At 43.0% G+C, this 17609-nt stretch overlaps 2 protein-coding genes across 6 annotated transcripts; one reads left to right on the forward strand and one right to left on the reverse strand.

Annotated features, from left to right (window-relative positions):
• Positions 1–62: 62 nt before the first annotated feature.
• On the reverse strand, positions 63–3559 carry aamdc (adipogenesis associated, Mth938 domain containing). 3 transcript variants are annotated; one of them, XM_064302733.1, is made up of 4 exons: positions 3422–3559; positions 1798–1954; positions 931–1026; positions 63–424 (listed from the first exon to the last, which is right to left on the reverse strand). In XM_064302733.1, exons 2-4 carry the CDS (start codon positions 1927–1929, stop codon positions 284–286), a joined length of 369 nt encoding a protein of 122 aa, XP_064158803.1. In that variant the 5' UTR covers positions 1930–1954; positions 3422–3559; the 3' UTR covers positions 63–283. The 3 variants fall into 3 exon arrangements, with proteins under 3 accessions (XP_064158803.1, XP_064158801.1, XP_064158802.1); XM_064302731.1 differs by lacking the exon at positions 3422–3559 and adding an exon at positions 3172–3389; XM_064302732.1 differs by lacking the exon at positions 3422–3559 and adding an exon at positions 2711–2851.
• rsf1a (remodeling and spacing factor 1a) lies at positions 3558–17330 on the forward strand. 3 transcript variants are annotated; one of them, XM_064302727.1, is made up of 17 exons: positions 3558–3711; positions 5754–5845; positions 6122–6214; positions 6360–6565; positions 6690–6835; positions 7154–8973; positions 9129–9353; positions 9904–10008; positions 10418–10497; positions 10980–11094; positions 11736–11839; positions 11919–11986; positions 12188–12398; positions 12608–12858; positions 13262–13444; positions 13590–14215; positions 14327–17330. In XM_064302727.1, exons 1-17 carry the CDS (start codon positions 3558–3560, stop codon positions 14327–14329), a joined length of 4482 nt encoding a protein of 1493 aa, XP_064158797.1. In that variant the 3' UTR covers positions 14330–17330. The 3 variants fall into 3 exon arrangements, with proteins under 3 accessions (XP_064158797.1, XP_064158796.1, XP_064158798.1); XM_064302726.1 differs by having other exon boundaries at positions 13590–17330; XM_064302728.1 differs by having other exon boundaries at positions 10980–11034; positions 13590–17330.
• Positions 17331–17609: the final 279 nt, after the last annotated feature.

The following is a 17609-nucleotide window of genomic DNA, read 5'->3' on the forward strand; positions in this document are numbered from 1 at the left end:
AATGCTTGATTTGTATTTTTAATCAAAAAGGGAACCAGAAGCACAATTTAAACATTGTAGTGTTAATTGCAAGCTGTCATATCAGACTTTATTGGTTTTATTGGCAATGACAGAAACAAAAAGTTCCAAAAAGGTTCTGGGTAGTTACTTAGTTTACATCTTGTACATCTCTTTTTGTCCCTTGGACTTGTCATCATCATGATAAAACCAGCAGAAGAGCAACTGTGAAATACGGTGGCTAGCTTTACTGAGAATTATGGCTGTCCCGCTGTTGATGACATCATCAGCATGTAGAGTGGAAGACGCCTCCCACCTTTACTCCCTGTTCAACCAGGGCATTGTACTCCTTAACAGCCTTCTCTGTCTGAAACACCTTCACATCCACACCCTGCTTCTTCACATATTCCAGGGTGGAAGGGGGGACCTGCACAGGAGAGCATATCACAGGAAATATTTATTTAAATATTTTCATATTTATTGAATATAAAATATGAACTCTTGAAATATATGCTGCTGGTTAGCAAAATATTCCAGGGTACCTACTACGATTTGGGCACTTATAAAATTAAAAGGCTCGGCACTGTGGTATTCAGCATTTAATTTTCTTAAATAAAAAAAAGCTTGCCAAATTATTTTCATTTTCATCAACAAATTACTATAACTATATTGTATGGTACAGAAAAAAAGCATTTTGATGGAAGCAGTGCCACAATTATTTTACAGAACTGACCGTATGCTCACTTCACTATGATGTGCAACTAAATGCCAGATGTGTTCAGAGGTGTTCATTGTACTAGTGTGGTGGCAATACAAAAAGCCAGATGAGATGCATTAATACAGGTGAAAGAAAGGCATCCTTAGATAAGGACTGGATAAGGGGCTGCATCTTAATTGGGGCTGTGTGATGGTTGTGTTGCCCGTCACTTGTACCTGTAAGGCTTCGCTCATCCCCCTCCCAATCACCAGTGTGTTCACCCCCTTCCTCAAGACTTCCTCCAGGTCAGCTGGCTGCACTCCAGGATGATGCTGAGGGGAACATCCAGATGTATGTTACAGACGGCTTCATGAATAGAACCAATTCAAAGCAATTTGAGTTACAGCCTGGGTGCTGAATGAGTATGTAGCTGATTGGTTGCATTTCTCGACTTTTAATTTGATATATGGCAGGTTACAGTTCTTCATGTTACCCTGGAACACAGGCAACTAAGCAGCGAGTTCAATCAATCATAATTACTTATATGACCTACAGTGTACAGTATCTGTACATACATGCATGGTCATGTGTCCTAAATTATTGGTTACTTAAAGTCAGTCCCAATAGGGATGTCTGTAAATTAACAGCACGATACATAACTGCGCTACAGCATAGCATAATGTTCCCAGTAGTGTTCCCTTGTGTTTGTGGGCCAGATTGTTATCTGGGCCAGTCCTTTAAACACTGCTCCAGTGTTAATCCGAAATGGTTAATTTCCTAAAGCAGGGCTGCTCAGCCCTTTTCCTGAAAATCTACTGTCCTGTAAATTTAATTTCAACCCTAATTTGGCACACCTGATTCTACTAATTAGCAGCTGGCGGAGATCTCTAGCTGTTGAGTGAGGTGTACTTTATTAGGGTTGGAGTGACATTTATTTGTCACAGATTTTGTCACTCCCTGGTTTTCTTTCGCCCAGGTAATTAACTGAACAATTAGTACTACTGATTGGCCAGACTGTCTTCAGGTAAAGGGAGGGTGGAAAACCAGCAGTTCTCTGTCATTGGGGGCTGTGATTTGACTAACAGGGCCCTACAGTGACTCACATCAGTGCCAGTTTCTCTCCAGTCCCAGGTGCGACTGCCTCCAGGCCAAACTTTGCAGTCCTTGTAGGATGATGAGCAACCCTTCACCTTCATGTGTCCCCAGGACAAGGATGCAATTTCTGGAGAGGTCATTGGGCTGAATGGATTTACACCAAATCTAGAATATTGGAAGATAAAACCATAGTATAGATGAGAAAATGTTCAAGGGCCAATTCAAGAGAACTTTATTGTATGTAGCTAAATAATGCAGTGTATTTCAGGAATTATCAAAGACTTGCACAGTGGATCATTTTTCGCATCAGACCCTGAAATCGTAACACTAAAAGGGGAATACATTTTTCAGATGTACAGAGCCAAAGCTTTAAGGTAAAGCAATGTGGAAACTGTGCAAATACTTCTGCAATGCACTTAATGCAGACGCGTAGGTTCTGGTCGAGACAGGGAGATAAGTTGTCGTAATGTGTTGTATGATTGTGAGACTTGAAGTTTGACTACGTGAGACTTGGTGGTCCAGCAGTTTGTCTCCCTCGAAGTCGAAATTAAACCTACGCTGATGACTATGGTTAATTGGTACCTTCGTGATAAACGACGCAAAGGTAGAGCAAACAATCTATTTTCACGATCGGTGTCCCATTGACAGTGAAGCATTCACCTATTTTGTTAGAGCTGGGTAAAGAGCTGTCAGACCATAAGTTACTGAATATGTTCTAGCTATGTTCTATCGGGTATGTAAAAGTATCCAGCAACGGCTTGTCAGTTAACATTTGCTAGCCAGGACGCTTTGCGTCAGCAGCAGAGCTCCTTAAACTAAAGTTAGCTATCTACCTCCCATGTGCAACATTAAAATGCGAAGCTCCTAGCTTGATAACGCATGGTGCCATTACGTTATTCTGAACATAAAATCAAAACAGACCTGAGGAAGGTGCGCCCCGTTACTGAAGTAAGTTCTCTTGTTCCGTTAGCTACGTAACTGGATCGTCTTACTAGCTAGATGACATCAAGACAGACGTGCAAGTCAGACACTCCCACCATACACGCCTCTCCACTGCGCCACACCCCCACTCACAAGAACTGCAAGCTATTAATTAAGATAACTAGTTAGACAGTTTGACTTTAGACTAATTCAAGCCACAGGATACACACATTTTGCTAATAAAATTCAGGGACGTTGCGTCAGCGTTGAGCAAATACAAATATCGAGCATGCTGTATTGTCGTTAGCTAACATGCTGCGTAGCCAAGCTAGCTTGCTAGGTGAAGCTAACAAGACATTTTCGAGATAACGCCTCATCTAGCGTTCTTGCTACACATTTGTCATTTCTCTGAAGTAGTTGGCTGTTAGTATGTTGATACTCCCTGTTGCTAACTCCGTTACCCTTGAATCGAGGCTTGATGATACATCATCGAAGGAGAGTAACATTAACGTCATTAGTTAGCTAGGCAGACAGCTGTTGACAGATTCAGCTTAGTCCGTCTTATAAATGTGATTACAAGAAAAGAAAACCGAATGTAACCCGTCTTTGACGTATGACAACATTACTTTATTAAGCTAAAGTTTGTTACAAAACAGGGCCCTAGCAACATCGCTACTCGTTTGTTTACATTGGCTAGTGATTTAACTTTACCGCAAAGACCTCTGGGCCACAGGCGGCTCTGCTTTCCGAGTCCCCTACACGTTAATGAGGCTATACTGGCGCTGTGGATTCTGGGCAGTCCTCGGTCCTCCGAGCTGAGTCTCCTCCTGCTCCCCCGTTGGAAAAAATGGCTGCTCCGGCGGCAGCGGCGGGTCCTTCCCCCGGTTTGTGCCCAAGCTACGCCGTTGTCTGTTCTTTTCTGGAGCGGTATGGAGCCGCACTGGACCTGCCGGAGTTGACGTTTCCGCAAATGGAGAGATATCTACAGGAGAGTTCCGTAGGTAAGGTTTGAATTAAAGAAGCTGCGATGTACGAGGAGAAAAGGCTCTCTCCATCATCACTGCTTGTGTTGTTGGTTGTGCACAGTAGACATTGGTTGTTGTGTTATTGTGTGGCTGTAGAGCGTTTAACTTCGTTTCTTCCCTCGGCTAATTGGTCTTTCTGGCTAAGCCTAGAGTATGTGGACAATGGGAAACGACTATTTGTGCTTTCATAACAGTTTCTTATCAACAAAAGGCCGCACGATTTCTTATTTGTGTTGATACTGTGTCAGGGTTGACATTCTTGCCTGGCTTGCTTTGCCTTCTCATCATTGATTAAATTGTACTTTATCAGGCACAAAAGGAAAAGAAAATTGGAGCTGAGATTTGAGTTACGCTCTCATTTCGTTTAACCGTTTCCTGACTTTTTACCATTTGTTTTACAGTAATCATTAAGATCAACGGCTCCCAATATGCGCTGATGATATTTGCAGTTAATATTTTTTTGGCATAGTGGGTCGCTGACACCACCGCGCAGGCGCACAACGCAGCAGTCTAAACTTCCTGTGAATGGGGTCTCTGCGATTATGTTCCGATATTCACTCCATTCAAACTAGTCACGCGGAAAACAAACGTTTTTTACTCGCCATAAACACGTGTTTATTAAACATTCAGTTAGTAAATCTGTTTACTAATTTACTAATATCAGCTTCTGACTCCTTCATTTGTTGCGCAGTGTTCAAAAGAGAAGCGGTGCATTTGTGGCGTAGCTAGCTTGCTGTTCAAGCTGTCATTTAATCGCATTGTGTCCAACCTCCGAAAATACTCCTGTGGGGTGGATGTTTGTATTTATGTACCCATTTTACGTTGATCAAGAGTATAGAATTGCAAAAAGGTTGCTAGCTAGCCGTATTTCTGAAATATCATGTGGTTTCACAGCCATTCAGTTAGCTTGATAACCACATGCTGTATGACATTCCCCCCGGTTCAGCTAGTTAGCTTGCTGATACTGTGACGTTATACAATTCAGTTGGGACGTGGCTTGTGCAGTGAGTTTACATTCTCCCATTACTTGATTTACCACATTTACTTCTTTAAAATATAATTTAGCTATGACTAAATTTGGCTGTACTTCTTTCTTTGATAGATTGTACGGATGTGCTATTAATATAACATTCATGGGGCAAATCAATGTGATGCTTTGCAATCACAGCTACTTCATTCATGTTTGGAATAAGCAGAATGTTATCCGAGTTGAATTAGGTCTGACGGTCAAGTTACAGTCCTACATAATATCTATAGTTGATATTAAAAATTTAAATGGTGTAATTGTGTTCGAGGAAGGTTTAAATGGCTAAACACTGGACCACAAATGATGAGCAGATGTTCAAATTATAAAAAATAATGAGGTGTTAGACATCTGGTTGTAAATTTTTTTTTTTCAGCTCCTATAATAATAGCATGATATAGTAATATGTCCATGGCACTCAAAAGAAGTCTACTTTATAGTTAGCCCCTCAAATCTTAGGAATCAGTCAATGTTCTTTTGATTTAAGTTGAATTGGATAATTCATAAAGGGACATACAACTAACAGATATTTATGCTGCTCAGTATTTGCATATAATATCACTGTAAATAGATCAAAATTAGTTTGAGTAATGCAAGTTTAAAATTTTGAAGCAGATGAGATGGAACTATAACGAGCGCATCTAACTTGTTGAACAAAATTAGTGAAGCACACTTAAGTTTAATGACACTTGTGATACTAACAGCCATGTGAGGACTTGTTCCAGTCATTTTTTATTTTAAAGTAAAGTATCTCACTGTTTTCATGCCCTGGTTTATTTATTTTTTTGGTCAGGAAATTTTAAAGGGATTAAGTGAACATTTGACTGAACTGTTTTTCGCATCTAACTCTTATTAAAGTATCATGTCCATAATTTAATAATAATTTAATAAGTTGGATTCTTTGGGGTACACTTTTCTTTAACACAGTTTTGAATACTTCTGATCTGAATTGGGGCCATGCATTTCTCACCCCTTCTGTATCTCTATCCCTCAGTCCCTAAGCCCTTGGTGGAGCTTCATGTGAAGTTAATGAGGAAAATTGGGAAGTCTGTATCTGCAGAAAGATGGGAGAAATATCTAATCAAGGTGAGCTGGACCTCTAGTGGTAGATGGTTCTATCATGATTCTACTTTGAGTGCTTTTTTTTAAAATAATGGTACTGCTAAGACATATAGTCTTATTGTTAAAATAACTGCATCATGCTTCTATTTTGAGGAAATTCCTAGAAGGATGAGCCACCACTGTGCATATACACATGGCTGATCATTTTAATCTTATGTCTCATGCAGTGATTGAGTTTTGTTCATGTGGTTTTAAGAACTGGTGCATATGTGATTGAAAGTGTGTGTTTGTACCCTCCAGGTGTGTCAAGAGTTCAACAGCACTTGGGCCTGGGAGCTTGAGAAGAAGGGATACAGGGAGATGACAGTAGAGTGCAAGACAGGAATCCTCAAAGTATGTCCAGAAAACGTACACCCTTTCCCGGTCATTGTATATGCTCTCTGTTACTTTTTACCGTTTTAAACAGTCTCACAGCATCCCATTTCCAAAGTTCACATTGAAATAAGTTTCCTTTGGTTTCTTTTCCTCTCTTCTCAAGTACTTGTGTGAGTGCCAGTTTGATGACAACATTAAGTTCAAGACAGCAATAAATGAGGAGGATCCTGATAAAATGCGTCTGCAGCCAATTGGCCGGGACAAGGATGGCCTCATGTACTGGTTCCAGTTGGACCAGGATCACAATGTACGAGTCTACGTGGAGGAGCAGGATGACCTCGATGGATCATCCTGGAAGTGCATCGTCAGGTACATGAACTGATGGGGCAGTAGTGTTGATAATTTGTTAGGATCATGGGCCCATAACTATAAAGAGGGTTAAGAATAATTTGATATAGTCATTAGAACATGAATATCATGTCCTTCTTCTCAGAACTCGAAATGACCTAGCAGAAACCCTGGAGCTGCTTAAGGCCCAGATCGACCCAGCTCTCTTGACCAAGAAGGAAGCACAGGAGGGATCTGGCAGTACCAGTCCAAGCCCAGAGGACGAGGAGAATAAGAAGGATGGGGGAGAACGTATGGTCATGCTTCTGGACATTTTATCATAGGGTCGTGAGTTCAAAACCAAGGAGTACTATGACACTTGAACCAACAATGTTTTATCTTTTTATACTTAAGTATCATTGCTGTATAAAAGTTTTATCGAATGTGGAATGGAAAAGGTTTTGAGCATCTATAACCAAAGTGAAGAATAGCATGTGGCACTATATTAGTGTCTCCCGTCTGCTCTATGTTTCAAATAGTGCAGCAGTATTCCGAGGTTGGTTCAGCCATTATCAGTTAAGGTTTTAACAGGGCGGAAAGTGTGAAATACATTTGTATTTGTCTCCGCAGGAGAAACAGAGAATCTGAAAAAAACAGAAAAAACGAATGAAACCTCAGAGGATGAAGAAAAAAAGCCTGAAGAGTGTGGCATTCGTTCCATCTCCCCTGTGGCAGGAAGTGAACAAAAGGCCTCCAGAAAGGACGAAAAATCTGATGCAGCACAGGAGGTCAAGCAGGGGCCCACCAATAACAAGGAGAAAGTAGAGTCAACCTGCAAGATGGAGAGGCCAGAGGTAAAACCCTTCATTGACAACAGGGTCAGTACTATCACTGCTATCATTAAGGAGGAACCCAAAGACACAACCCTGAGTTCAGCTGTGCCAGAGTTCCCAGCAAAGATGGACACCCATGAGGAAACAAAGGAGAAGACCTCAGAGGAAGTGGAGAGAGCATTGAAGAATGACCAGCAGGCTAAAATCCCCCTGAAAAAGAGGGAGCTCAAACTGAGTGAGGACTTTGACAATGGGGGGAGTATCATTGTCCGTAACCCATCTATCACTCCCACCAAAGAGCTGCTTAAGGAGGAGGTGGCAAAAGCAGAAGAGGAGAGCAAGGGACCTCCTTGCTCCACCTTAGGGGCCTTGGAGAAAGAGCCAAAGGGTGACTTAATCAATGGGGAGGTCCAACCTGCTAAAGAAATACTCTTGGACACCAGATCGGAGAAGCCAAACAGCAAGCAGGCTAATAATGAAGAGTCACTAGTCAGTGCTGTCTGCAAGGAAGAGAATGGTCCAGCAGGGGGCAGTGTGATAGTTGAAACCCGCAAAGTGGAGACATTGATGTCTGCAGTACCAGAGAAATTAAGTGAGACAGAGAAATTTAAGCAACCTGTTGAAGAGAAAACCATCCCCATAAAGGAAAAAGGAACTTTGTCTGCAGGTGATGCCATTGCTACCTCAGACAACAGGACAACAAGAGGAGCTTCTAAAGAGACAGAGAAGTCCTCTCCTGTTGAGGTGTCCATCCAGCAGGAAGGAAGGCAAGAAGAGCCCATGGAGATTTCAGCATCCTTGAATGTATCGGAGTCCAAAGAGAAGCCTAATCAGGAAGCCCTAGGAGAAAAGAAGGAAGGGATCTCTGGCATGGAGAAGGAGAAGGATGGGGATAAGTCCAAGGAAGAGACCAGTGTTGCAGAATCCAGTCATCCTGAAAAAGCCAGGTCTGAGGAGGCTACTGACAGGAAGGTTGAGGTAGATGTCTCACCTCCTGAGAAGGTCAAGGTTCAGAAGATCGCAGCAGACCAAGAGAATAAAACCATGGAACGGGAATCCACTCTTGGAGAGGAGAGTGGAAATACTGAAATTTCAGATAAAGCGGTAGAGAAGGAGGACAAGAAAGAGAAAAGGGGCCTTGAGAAGAAACATAAAAAAAGCAAAGCCAAAAACAAGGAAAAAGAAGATGACCTGGACAAAGTGGCCACAGGTGAAGAGGAGCAGGGCGGCGAGCAAGACGCTGAGAAGCCCAGCTGCCAAGAGGAAGCCGCAGTAGCCGAGGAGGGCGAAGAGGTGTCCTCAGAAATTCAAACGGAGGGCATCCGTCTCAAGATCAAAATCCCCTCCCACAAGAGGAAAACGATGCTCCAGGGAGAGGAGAAGGGGCCGGACACAGGGGCTGATGTGGCTGATGGGAGATCCCTGAGGAGGTCGCCCAGGATATGCCGGCCCACTCCCAAGTTGGCAGAGATCCAGGACATGAAAATGGAGAAGAAGCAGTTGGCCTCAGTGCTTGAAGATGAGGAGGAGGATGATGAAGAAGAGGAAGAAAAGTCTTCAAAGAAATCACGGGAAAACTCAAGAAAGGCTGACCCTGATGGACAGACCAAATCAAAGGTGCCCTGAAACATTTCAGCTTTCTGTTCATAATTGGATGTGGTGTGGGTTTTGTTAAATTATTATAAATGGCAGCACATCAGCTGCAAGCTCTGAGATGCTTTAGGCCTTTGGTGATGTGTGGTGGTTTGTCAATTTGTCATTTGTTGCTCTAGGGAAAACGGCGACGTCGAGCCCGGTGGTCGAACACTCGCCGGTGGCGAAAAACGAAGGGCTCCAGTGATGATGATGATGAAGATAGTGAGGATGATGACAGCGACGAAGATTACAAGGTGGAAAAGCCCAAGGACAGGCAGGAGTCAGACTCGGAGTCAGACTCGGATTCCACACCTAATGATGACCCCTGCAAACACTGTGGCCTCCCAAACCATCCTGAACTGGTGCGTTACCTTGATCTTTTATTCTAGTACTCAAATCTGTAGGATCTGTTTTGGTGAATATCTATGGTCGTCTTGCTGTTGTAAGACTATTTTAAAGTGATGTGACAAGTTAGTTGTCTGTTATCTGCAAATGTGTTCTTCAGTTAAGTTTTAAATATTATCTGGAAATAGTAATCAGACAACACTTAAGGAAATGACTCATTGTATTTGTCAGGATATTGCATAACAGCTGTTGGAGTGCTAGTGATTATTTTGATCTCATATTTTAAAATAATTAGCTGTTGAAAGACTTTATGTTCAGACTCTCAGATAAAATTAAACTGTCTTCACAGATTTTCCAGTCTTCCATGGGCTAGATTATGTTTTAGTATTTTAATCTGTGTAGAATCCTGGGTTATAGGTCAGGTTTTCTGTGGTCCCTGTATGTGGATTGCTAGTTTCATACGCCAAAGTGCTCACTGCAAATGTGAAGCTAGAACATGAAGCACCGGTGTGATCTAATGGTGTATGCTGTGTATGATCGTGTTGTACCCCGCTTTTCCTCCTGTAGATCCTGCTGTGCGATTCCTGTGACAGCGGCTACCATACGGCCTGTCTGAGGCCCCCCCTCATGGTCATCCCGGATGGGGAATGGTTCTGCCCACCTTGCCAGCACGTGAGTGTTCCTTCTCTTAGGGCTGCACCATCCCGCACCTGCCTGGAGGGGAGAGCCATACACTGATTCCTATATATTCATTATGTAGCCGTCTTGAAATTTGAATACTTGTCCATTTTGTGTAAAATGGATGTAAGAAGGGAAATATCCAATGTGCACAGAAAAAACACAGAAAAAAGTACAGTGAAATCAGTTCTTAAAAATTATGGAACTGATTTTGATCAAAGCAAATACCCATTTGGGAAGAGACGTTAACATGGAATATAAATGGTCGATGTTAAATCACAATACTTACTGAGAAGAGAAGGTTCCATGGAGCTCTGAGATACCCACCAATAGGTGGATACATAGCTGCAGGAATCACATGTGCGTATTATCAGAACTTGATTGGCTCCCTCTTTCCCTGCAGAAACTGCTGTGTGAGAAGCTGGAGGAGCAGCTGCAGAACCTGGACGTGGTTCTGAAGAAGAGGGAGCGCGCAGAACGAAGGTAATGTCACTCACCCTTCTTTTTTTGTTCTTCTACCGTAGTGGTGACCAACCCTGCTCCTGCAGATCCTGTAGGTTATCATTTCAACCACAATTTAGCACACGTGATTCCTCTAATTAGCAGTTCAACAAAAATTGCTAGCTGTTGAATGAGGGGTGCTTTGTTAGGGTTGGAGTGAAAACCTACTGGAGAGTAGATCTGCAGGAACAGGATTGGTTACCACTGTTCTACCATTATTCACAAATGAGTTCTTATTTCCTGCTTGACTTCAAGATTGGAGAAAAGCACTGTAAAGTGACACCTGCTTTAGTAGTTAATAGTCTTGGCACTTCGAAAGGTTAATAAAATAGATTTATTAGCGTACCACATACCATATTCCTGTATTTAATCCTCAGTTTGGAATATGGAATTGTAAGCTTTGGTGCCATTTGATGGTTATGGAAGTGTTTTCCCCTCCCTGTCTCTCCTCACTGTGTCACCAGGCGGGAACGCTTGGTGTACGTGGGGATCAGTGTGGAAAACATCATCCCGGCTCCCGTAAGTACAGAGGACTTGGAATCTAATGGCCGTAACACGGTTAGTCAACGCAGTGCTCAGGTCAGTGCCTTTACCCTGTGAGATTTAAGCCTCTGAACGCTCTTTCTGGGTTTCAAAGGGGCTTGGACACTAACCTTTTCACAAACAACTCTGACGTGTAGACATCTGTTCTTTTTTCACTCTTGGTTGATGGATGAATGATTTTTGCTGGTTTCCTTTTCCCCCTCCTTTGTTCTTTACTAAAATGTGGGATGATTTTGGACGTTCATTTTAAGTAAACACTTGAAGTTAAGGATAATTTTATTGATTAATGTTGTATATTTTATTTGCATAGATGTATTTTTCTGTAAGGTATTAGTAGTCCTGCATGTTTTCAGAGGTATACGTGCATGTCTGTTGTTAATTTTCCATGCTGGTTCAAGGTCTGTGTCACATCAATTGTTGTGCCATTCTTATAATATAATGGAGGGAAGGAAATAACTTGCGTTATTATTTTCCTCTTGTTTATTTGCTGATCATTCCAAATGCTGTACCATATTATTTACTCCCATGAAAATGTTATTTAAATTGCTTTAAGTCTCAAAAGTAAAATTGATAGCGGGCTTCTCAGGTGTTTCATGTGAAATTGGTCAAATTTCCTCTTCACTGACTGCTTCTCCATTAATGCTGTCCATTAACTGCATCACCTTCTTGCTCCACAGGAGGCAGAAGTGGAAGAGGAAAAGCAGGAAAAGAAGAAGGATGTCAAGAAAAGCAGGAATCTGGGTCGGAGGTCCACGAGAGCTCGGAAATGTATAAGTTACAGGTGAGTGAGACTTACATTGTGCTGCGCTTCACCATCCTTATGAGACCCCACCCAACCCTGCATGCTGTCTTTCCAATAGGTTTGATGAGTTTGACGAAGCTATTGATGAGGCGATCGAGGAGGACATTAAGGAAGCAGAGGGAGGAGGTATGTGGGCCATTATTAAAGAGGAAACCCAATATGAAATATTACACAATACACTTTCTATGCTTGGTCTGATAATGGGATATTTTCTTCATGTAATAATGAATGGGAAAGTTATGGGAAAGTACAGTATTTTATTGAATAGGCCTACAAAAGATGGTAGAGATGGCCCAGAATGCAGATTTGAAGTGCTGTAATGTTCAGGCGCAGGCCGCGGTAAAGACATGGCCAACATCACGGGACACCGAGGGAAGGACATCTCCACCATCCTGCAGGAGGAGGGCAAGGAGAACCGCCGGCCCGCCAAGGCCGCGCCCGCCCCGCGCAGGAAGAAACGGAGACGCCTCAACGACCTGGACAGCGACAGCACCGTGGAGGAGGAGGAGAGCGAGGACGAGTTCCGCCTCAGCAGCAGGTGGGGCCCCTGCGCCGGGTCGCCTTGGGTTCCGTCTTTTAGCGCTCACCTCCGCGTCTCGCCTCACGGTCTCGCCGCGGCGCACAGGGACTGTTTGCTGCTTTTGGGCCATTTCCTCATTTCTCTTGACAGAGTCAGATCGTAGTGTTTCACTCGCTCTGTTTCTCTGTCCCTCTCTCTCTGTGTCCTGGCTGCCCGTGTCCACGCAGCACGGAGGAGGAGGAGTTTGTGGTTTCGGGCCAGGGGGACAGCGATGGCGACGGCGACGCTCGCTCCATGGACGACAGCGACTTGGGCAGCTCGGGCGGCGGCACGCGCTACCGCTCCTCCCGGACGAAGAACCGCGCCAGGAACAGGCAGAAGAAGAGCGTGCGGAGACCGCCCAGGCGACGAAGAGCTTACTCAGACGACGAAGAAGAAGAAGAAGAGACTGATGATGAGGAGGAAGAAGAGGAGATGGGTAGGAATGAGCAGACATGTCACAAGCCTGTGTAGAACCTTACATTTACATTTGACTAGGCTGACTATTCAAATGAATGGAGAATTAGTATCTGGATTTATATTCCATGCAGTAGATTTCCCTCCTGTTCTATGAGCACATGTATATGAAATGCTGTGTGCTTTGGTAAGGCATCTCAAGTTTAGAACATGCTGCTTTATAGGTTATTAGTAGTTAAATTTATAATCCTCAACCTACCGACCAGGAAATGCACTTTTGTACGTCGCTTTGGATAACCAAATAAATGTAATGTAATGTACCGCTTAAGTATGTACCTGATTTAAAACTGACTGATGGGCTTTTGGCCCTGCTGTGTCTCCCTGGTTACGCACTGCAAACCTGTGTGCGCTGATGGGGTGTGCAGTGTCTGAGGGCTCCAGCGACTTCAGCGACAGCGACCTGGACATGCGGCGGAGGCGTTCCCGCCGGAGCCAGAAGAAGCAGGTCAACTACTGCGAGACCTCCGACAGCGAGCGCTCGCAAAGCGCCGCCCACCGCCACAAGCAGCGGCCCCACCGACGGCGCCTCTCCAGCTCCGACAGCGACGGTCAGTTTGCCGTTCGGACCCGCCCGTGTGTCCAGGCTCTCTCTCTCTCTCTCTCTGCACGTGTGTAAAATGGCTCTTTATTGTGTGAACTCCCAGTGTCTTTTGGCTTCTGTTTGGGTCCTGACATGGTCCTTTTGCATTTTAGGGAGCGTTTGTTCCAAAGACTCCAGTGGTGAGGAAGAGGAGGAGGATGGTAAGAATAGGAAGAAGAGGGTGAAGAGAGGCAATTCCTCGGAGGAAGACTCCAGGAGACAGCGCAAGCGGCTGGCCCTGAAGCGACGGAGACGCTCCACGGATGACGATGACGAAGATGAGGAGGACGAGGAATCTGAGGAAGAGGAGCGGCCCGTCCGCAAGAGGTTGAACCGCATTGAGACGGACGAGGACGAGGAGGAGGAGGAGGAGGAGGAAAAGGAGGAAGACAAGAAGAGGAAAAGGCCGGAGGCAGGGGAGGAGGGCGGGGCTGCAAAGAGACCCAACAGGATCACCAGCGACGATGAAGACGAGGCTCTGGGGAAAGGGGGGAGCTCGCTGGACTACGGCCTGGCGGGGATTCCCCCCACCAACGGACAGAGCCAGCCCAAGGGCCCCGGGCCCCTCGTCCCCAAGCACGGTGCGGCCGTGGCACCCAAGGACAGCGGGCCGTCACCGGCCACGGGTGCCCCCGGCGCCCCCGCCACCCTGGCTCCCAACGGCGTGGTCCCCCAGGAGACGGCTGCGCAGGACGAAGACGAGGACGACCTCTTAGGGGTGACCGACCTCGTGGACTACGTATGTAACAGCGAACAGTTGTAGGGCGTCGCAGTTCTGTGATCATTTAATGTGTTTTGCCAACAACCCACCCCTTCTGCTCTGACCCATTCCCTTATCTCCTCCTGGAAGTGAACTGGACTTAACCGTGATGGGCGTCCCTGACGGCAGCGACTACTGGAGGGCCTGCACTGCTCGCATGCGGTGTTAACATCCTCTCCTCTGCACACCCAGACACTGACACACCACAGAAGAAGAGCAGAAGTGTCCGCCAGTGGACACACAACCTCTGTTCTGTGTACAACAGCACTTGAGAGACCCATTTTAGGTCACTTTTCTTTTTTTTAAAGAAGTTAATATGGAATCATAGGCACCCTATGTTGTATGTCCTCTGCTTGTTTGTCGGTCCTTGTACGTAATAGAAAAGTTGTTGTGTTATTTTTGTTCCACTACTGTAAGATTTGTATATTTTATATGAAAAGAAACTCCTCACCTCTGCGAAGAAATGGGAGACCTTTATTGGGGGGACAGGTAAAAATGCATTCCTTTCTCAGCTAGACATGTAGAGTTTCCCGGGATCAATGTCAGAGGACAAACGAAGCGTTTTCTCAGTGAGAAACGATGATTTCCATGTGCTCTCTTCCTCATCCTGAATTTATGTCAAATCCAAAAGGTAAATTTTCGCATCAGTCTCAACACCATTAAACTTAGTCTTTAGTCACTTTCATGGCTAGCTTAACCATGAAACTAAACCTTTTAATATAGTGTATTCGGTATGATCGGATGTCCACTACTACGTACACTACCTGTCTGTTCTAACAAAGTGTCCATTCAAACAATATTAATTTTTGGAATTTCTCTCATTGAAGGCCAGGCAAAGACCATCTTCTCCCTGTCAGTTTTCACAATCTGAAAAGTTCCCTTTTAACGGCAAACTTATCACACCAATGTAATTACTTATTAAGGTAGCTTGACTCTTGCCAAGTTTCACATTTTTTGCTTCATTTACTTAGTGGACAGTTCCATGTGTGTTTGCCAGTATTTTATCCGACACATCACCTTTTACTACTTGAGAGAGAAAACTATGTCTGTGTGTGTGTGTGCGTGTGTGAATTTAAGGAGTGTTGGTGGATGCAGCTGTTTCTTCTTTTTTTAAAATGTTGAATTGTTCTGACATCCCAGTCAACCTCATGAATGACTTCCTTTGTGAAGTCTTTATTTACTTTTATCTAACTACTCATACTCATGGACACATCGGCATTTAGTACAGACTGTCTTTTAATGGCTTTGAATAATTTCACCATGATTTTCTTGCCCCTTTGCTTTCTGTTATGATTTGAATGTATAATCTTATTGAACTATTTTTTTTACTATTTTTATTTTCTTTTTTCCTTTTTGTTTACACTCTGCCAAAACTGTTTCATTTTCAATCATTCTGCGGTAAAACATGGTGAAGAAGAATATAATTTAACTTTGTTTTTTTCTCCAATTGTTGGTGTAAGAACCACCTCACGTTCAGAGTATTTTGTGTTGGAGCTGACAGTATACAATTATTGTAGCTAGCTGCTGGTGGCACAAGAATAGATTAAAATTGGGGGCTGTTTTTACGGATGTTGTACCCTGAAGGACCAGGGAAAATGATGTTTCATGTCTGAATAGTTATTTTATGCAATAATCAGGATTTTACCAGGTAATTTAGTGTTGGCTTTTAAAATGTGTTAATTACAAGGACCAACATGCCACAAAAATGCTTGGATGATGGTAACCGGGGGACGAAATTGGACGTAATTACATGTAACTGGCTGGAATGGTTGTCTTGGAAGCTTTGATGGTAACTTGCCTTTGGTTATATACATTTCAAGGTTCCTTTGTGTTGTGTATTTTCCCAGTTTCTCATGTTGGTTGTACAGTGTTTTTTGGAATGTTCTTGTAAACACTACCCTATCTCCGTGTTCCTTCAGTCATAGTTTTTCTGAACCCTGTGGGAGAGATGGAGTCTAAATTCAAGCCTTGGTCATTGTATAAAGATCTTTTGTAGCCTGCAAACCTTTGGGAAGTAATGGTCTGTTGGTGAGTTTAAGTCTTAGCTTGAGGGAGATTCCTGATACATCAGCAGCACATCAATTGGTTAAAATGTACAGTCTCAAAATTAAACCCTTTAATTTGGCAAAGCAAAAACAGAAAAATAAAACATCTATCTCTACATTGTGTGTATATTTGTAGTTTATGCTGTAACATATTAGTAACTTTTTTAAAAATGGAAAAAAGTATATAAGCATTTCTTTACAATGGCAACTGTTTATAATTTTGTAGTAAGTTGTCATATTGGCACAACTTTTGTAATTTTAAACAGTGTCTTGGCATGTTGCTCAACATCTTCCTGCAAGCAGTAAATGTATTTTTGCTTGAGAATTTGCAAGGTTAAAAATCCTATAACCTCTACCTATCTTGTATTTAACAGTGTCTTTCATCCCTTGTTATTGCACTGTAGATAGGAAAAAGTAAGTTACAACAAAGTTATACAGCATGTATTGATAGAGTAAATCTTAATACATGCAGAGACACTTGGAGAGAGTGTGATATGAAGTAGGAGTGACTAAATCATGTCAGAAGTGGCTGCTTTTATACAAATAGTCTTGTAAAAAAATAATGTTATATTATTAGCATATACATTTGGAGTGAATACAACAGTGGTTTACTTGAGTAAAAATACAAATATTGCTCATCTCACATGTAGTGTGTGCACACTATTCCATAATCCATGCTAATTAGTCTGGATTTGCAGGTAATATGCAAACTACTGCTTTACCACTCTTCATACTTTTGGCCTGTTCATTCAAGCATTTTGTTACTTCATCCTGTGCTTTTTGAATTTTAAACAACATGATGTGTTGTTTAAATCTGAGTATATTTGTTAAAAAAAAAAGAAAAAACATGAAAGAAAAAAGTCAGTGCCAATGTTTTCGTGTGTGTAGTGCTAACAGGTGTAAAACACAGGCCTACAAATGTGGACCTTAGCTTTAGGCCTATAGTCTGTGTTCCCATTTCAAAGCCTTTTATTATTAAACCTGCTGTAATTTCTTTCTTATGGATACAGAACTTGTACATTTGTCATAATAAAAAGGCTTTAAAAACCTTTCTTGCGCTGAAATTATTAGATGCAAAATGCTTTATGAACCATGTAGGCTTAACATAATTTATGGAAAGTATTTTCATGATTATACTATGCAATAGAATTACATTTGGTGTTCTGTTGTGGAGTATTGTTCTTTGTCAAACATCTTGGTAGCGTCACATGACAATAACCAAGTTTGGGGCTTTATTGTGTAATCGTCACATGTCGTCCACACAATAAACCTTGAAAAGTGCCAATGCCTTGGTGCTGTGGGTATGGGGCATGCCCTGCTAATGTGTA

The sequence above is a fragment of the Anguilla rostrata genome, chromosome 12 (genome assembly GCF_018555375.3).
Source record: "Anguilla rostrata isolate EN2019 chromosome 12, ASM1855537v3, whole genome shotgun sequence".
NCBI classification, from domain to species: domain Eukaryota; kingdom Metazoa; phylum Chordata; class Actinopteri; order Anguilliformes; family Anguillidae; genus Anguilla; species Anguilla rostrata.

Bases quoted from the DNA above. Each gene is read 5' to 3' on its own strand.
- rsf1a (XM_064302726.1), top strand. From the start codon at position 3,558: ATGGCTGCTCCGGCGGCAGCGGCGGGTCCTTCCCCCGGTTTGTGCCCA. The intron at 6,836-7,153 runs GTATGGTCATGC...TTGTCTCCGCAG, and splicing joins TAAGAAGGATGGGGGAGAAC to GAGAAACAGAGAATCTGAAA. The intron at 11,987-12,187 runs GTATGTGGGCCA...TGTAATGTTCAG, and splicing joins TAAGGAAGCAGAGGGAGGAG to GCGCAGGCCGCGGTAAAGAC.
- aamdc (XM_064302731.1), bottom strand. From the start codon at position 3,200: ATGATGTATCATCAAGCCTCGATTCAAGG. The intron at 1,955-3,171 runs GTAACGGAGTTA...CCAATATTCTAG, and splicing joins CATCAAGCCTCGATTCAAGG to ATTTGGTGTAAATCCATTCA. The intron at 425-930 runs GTACAAGTGACG...TCTCCTGTGCAG, and splicing joins GGATGAGCGAAGCCTTACAG to GTCCCCCCTTCCACCCTGGA.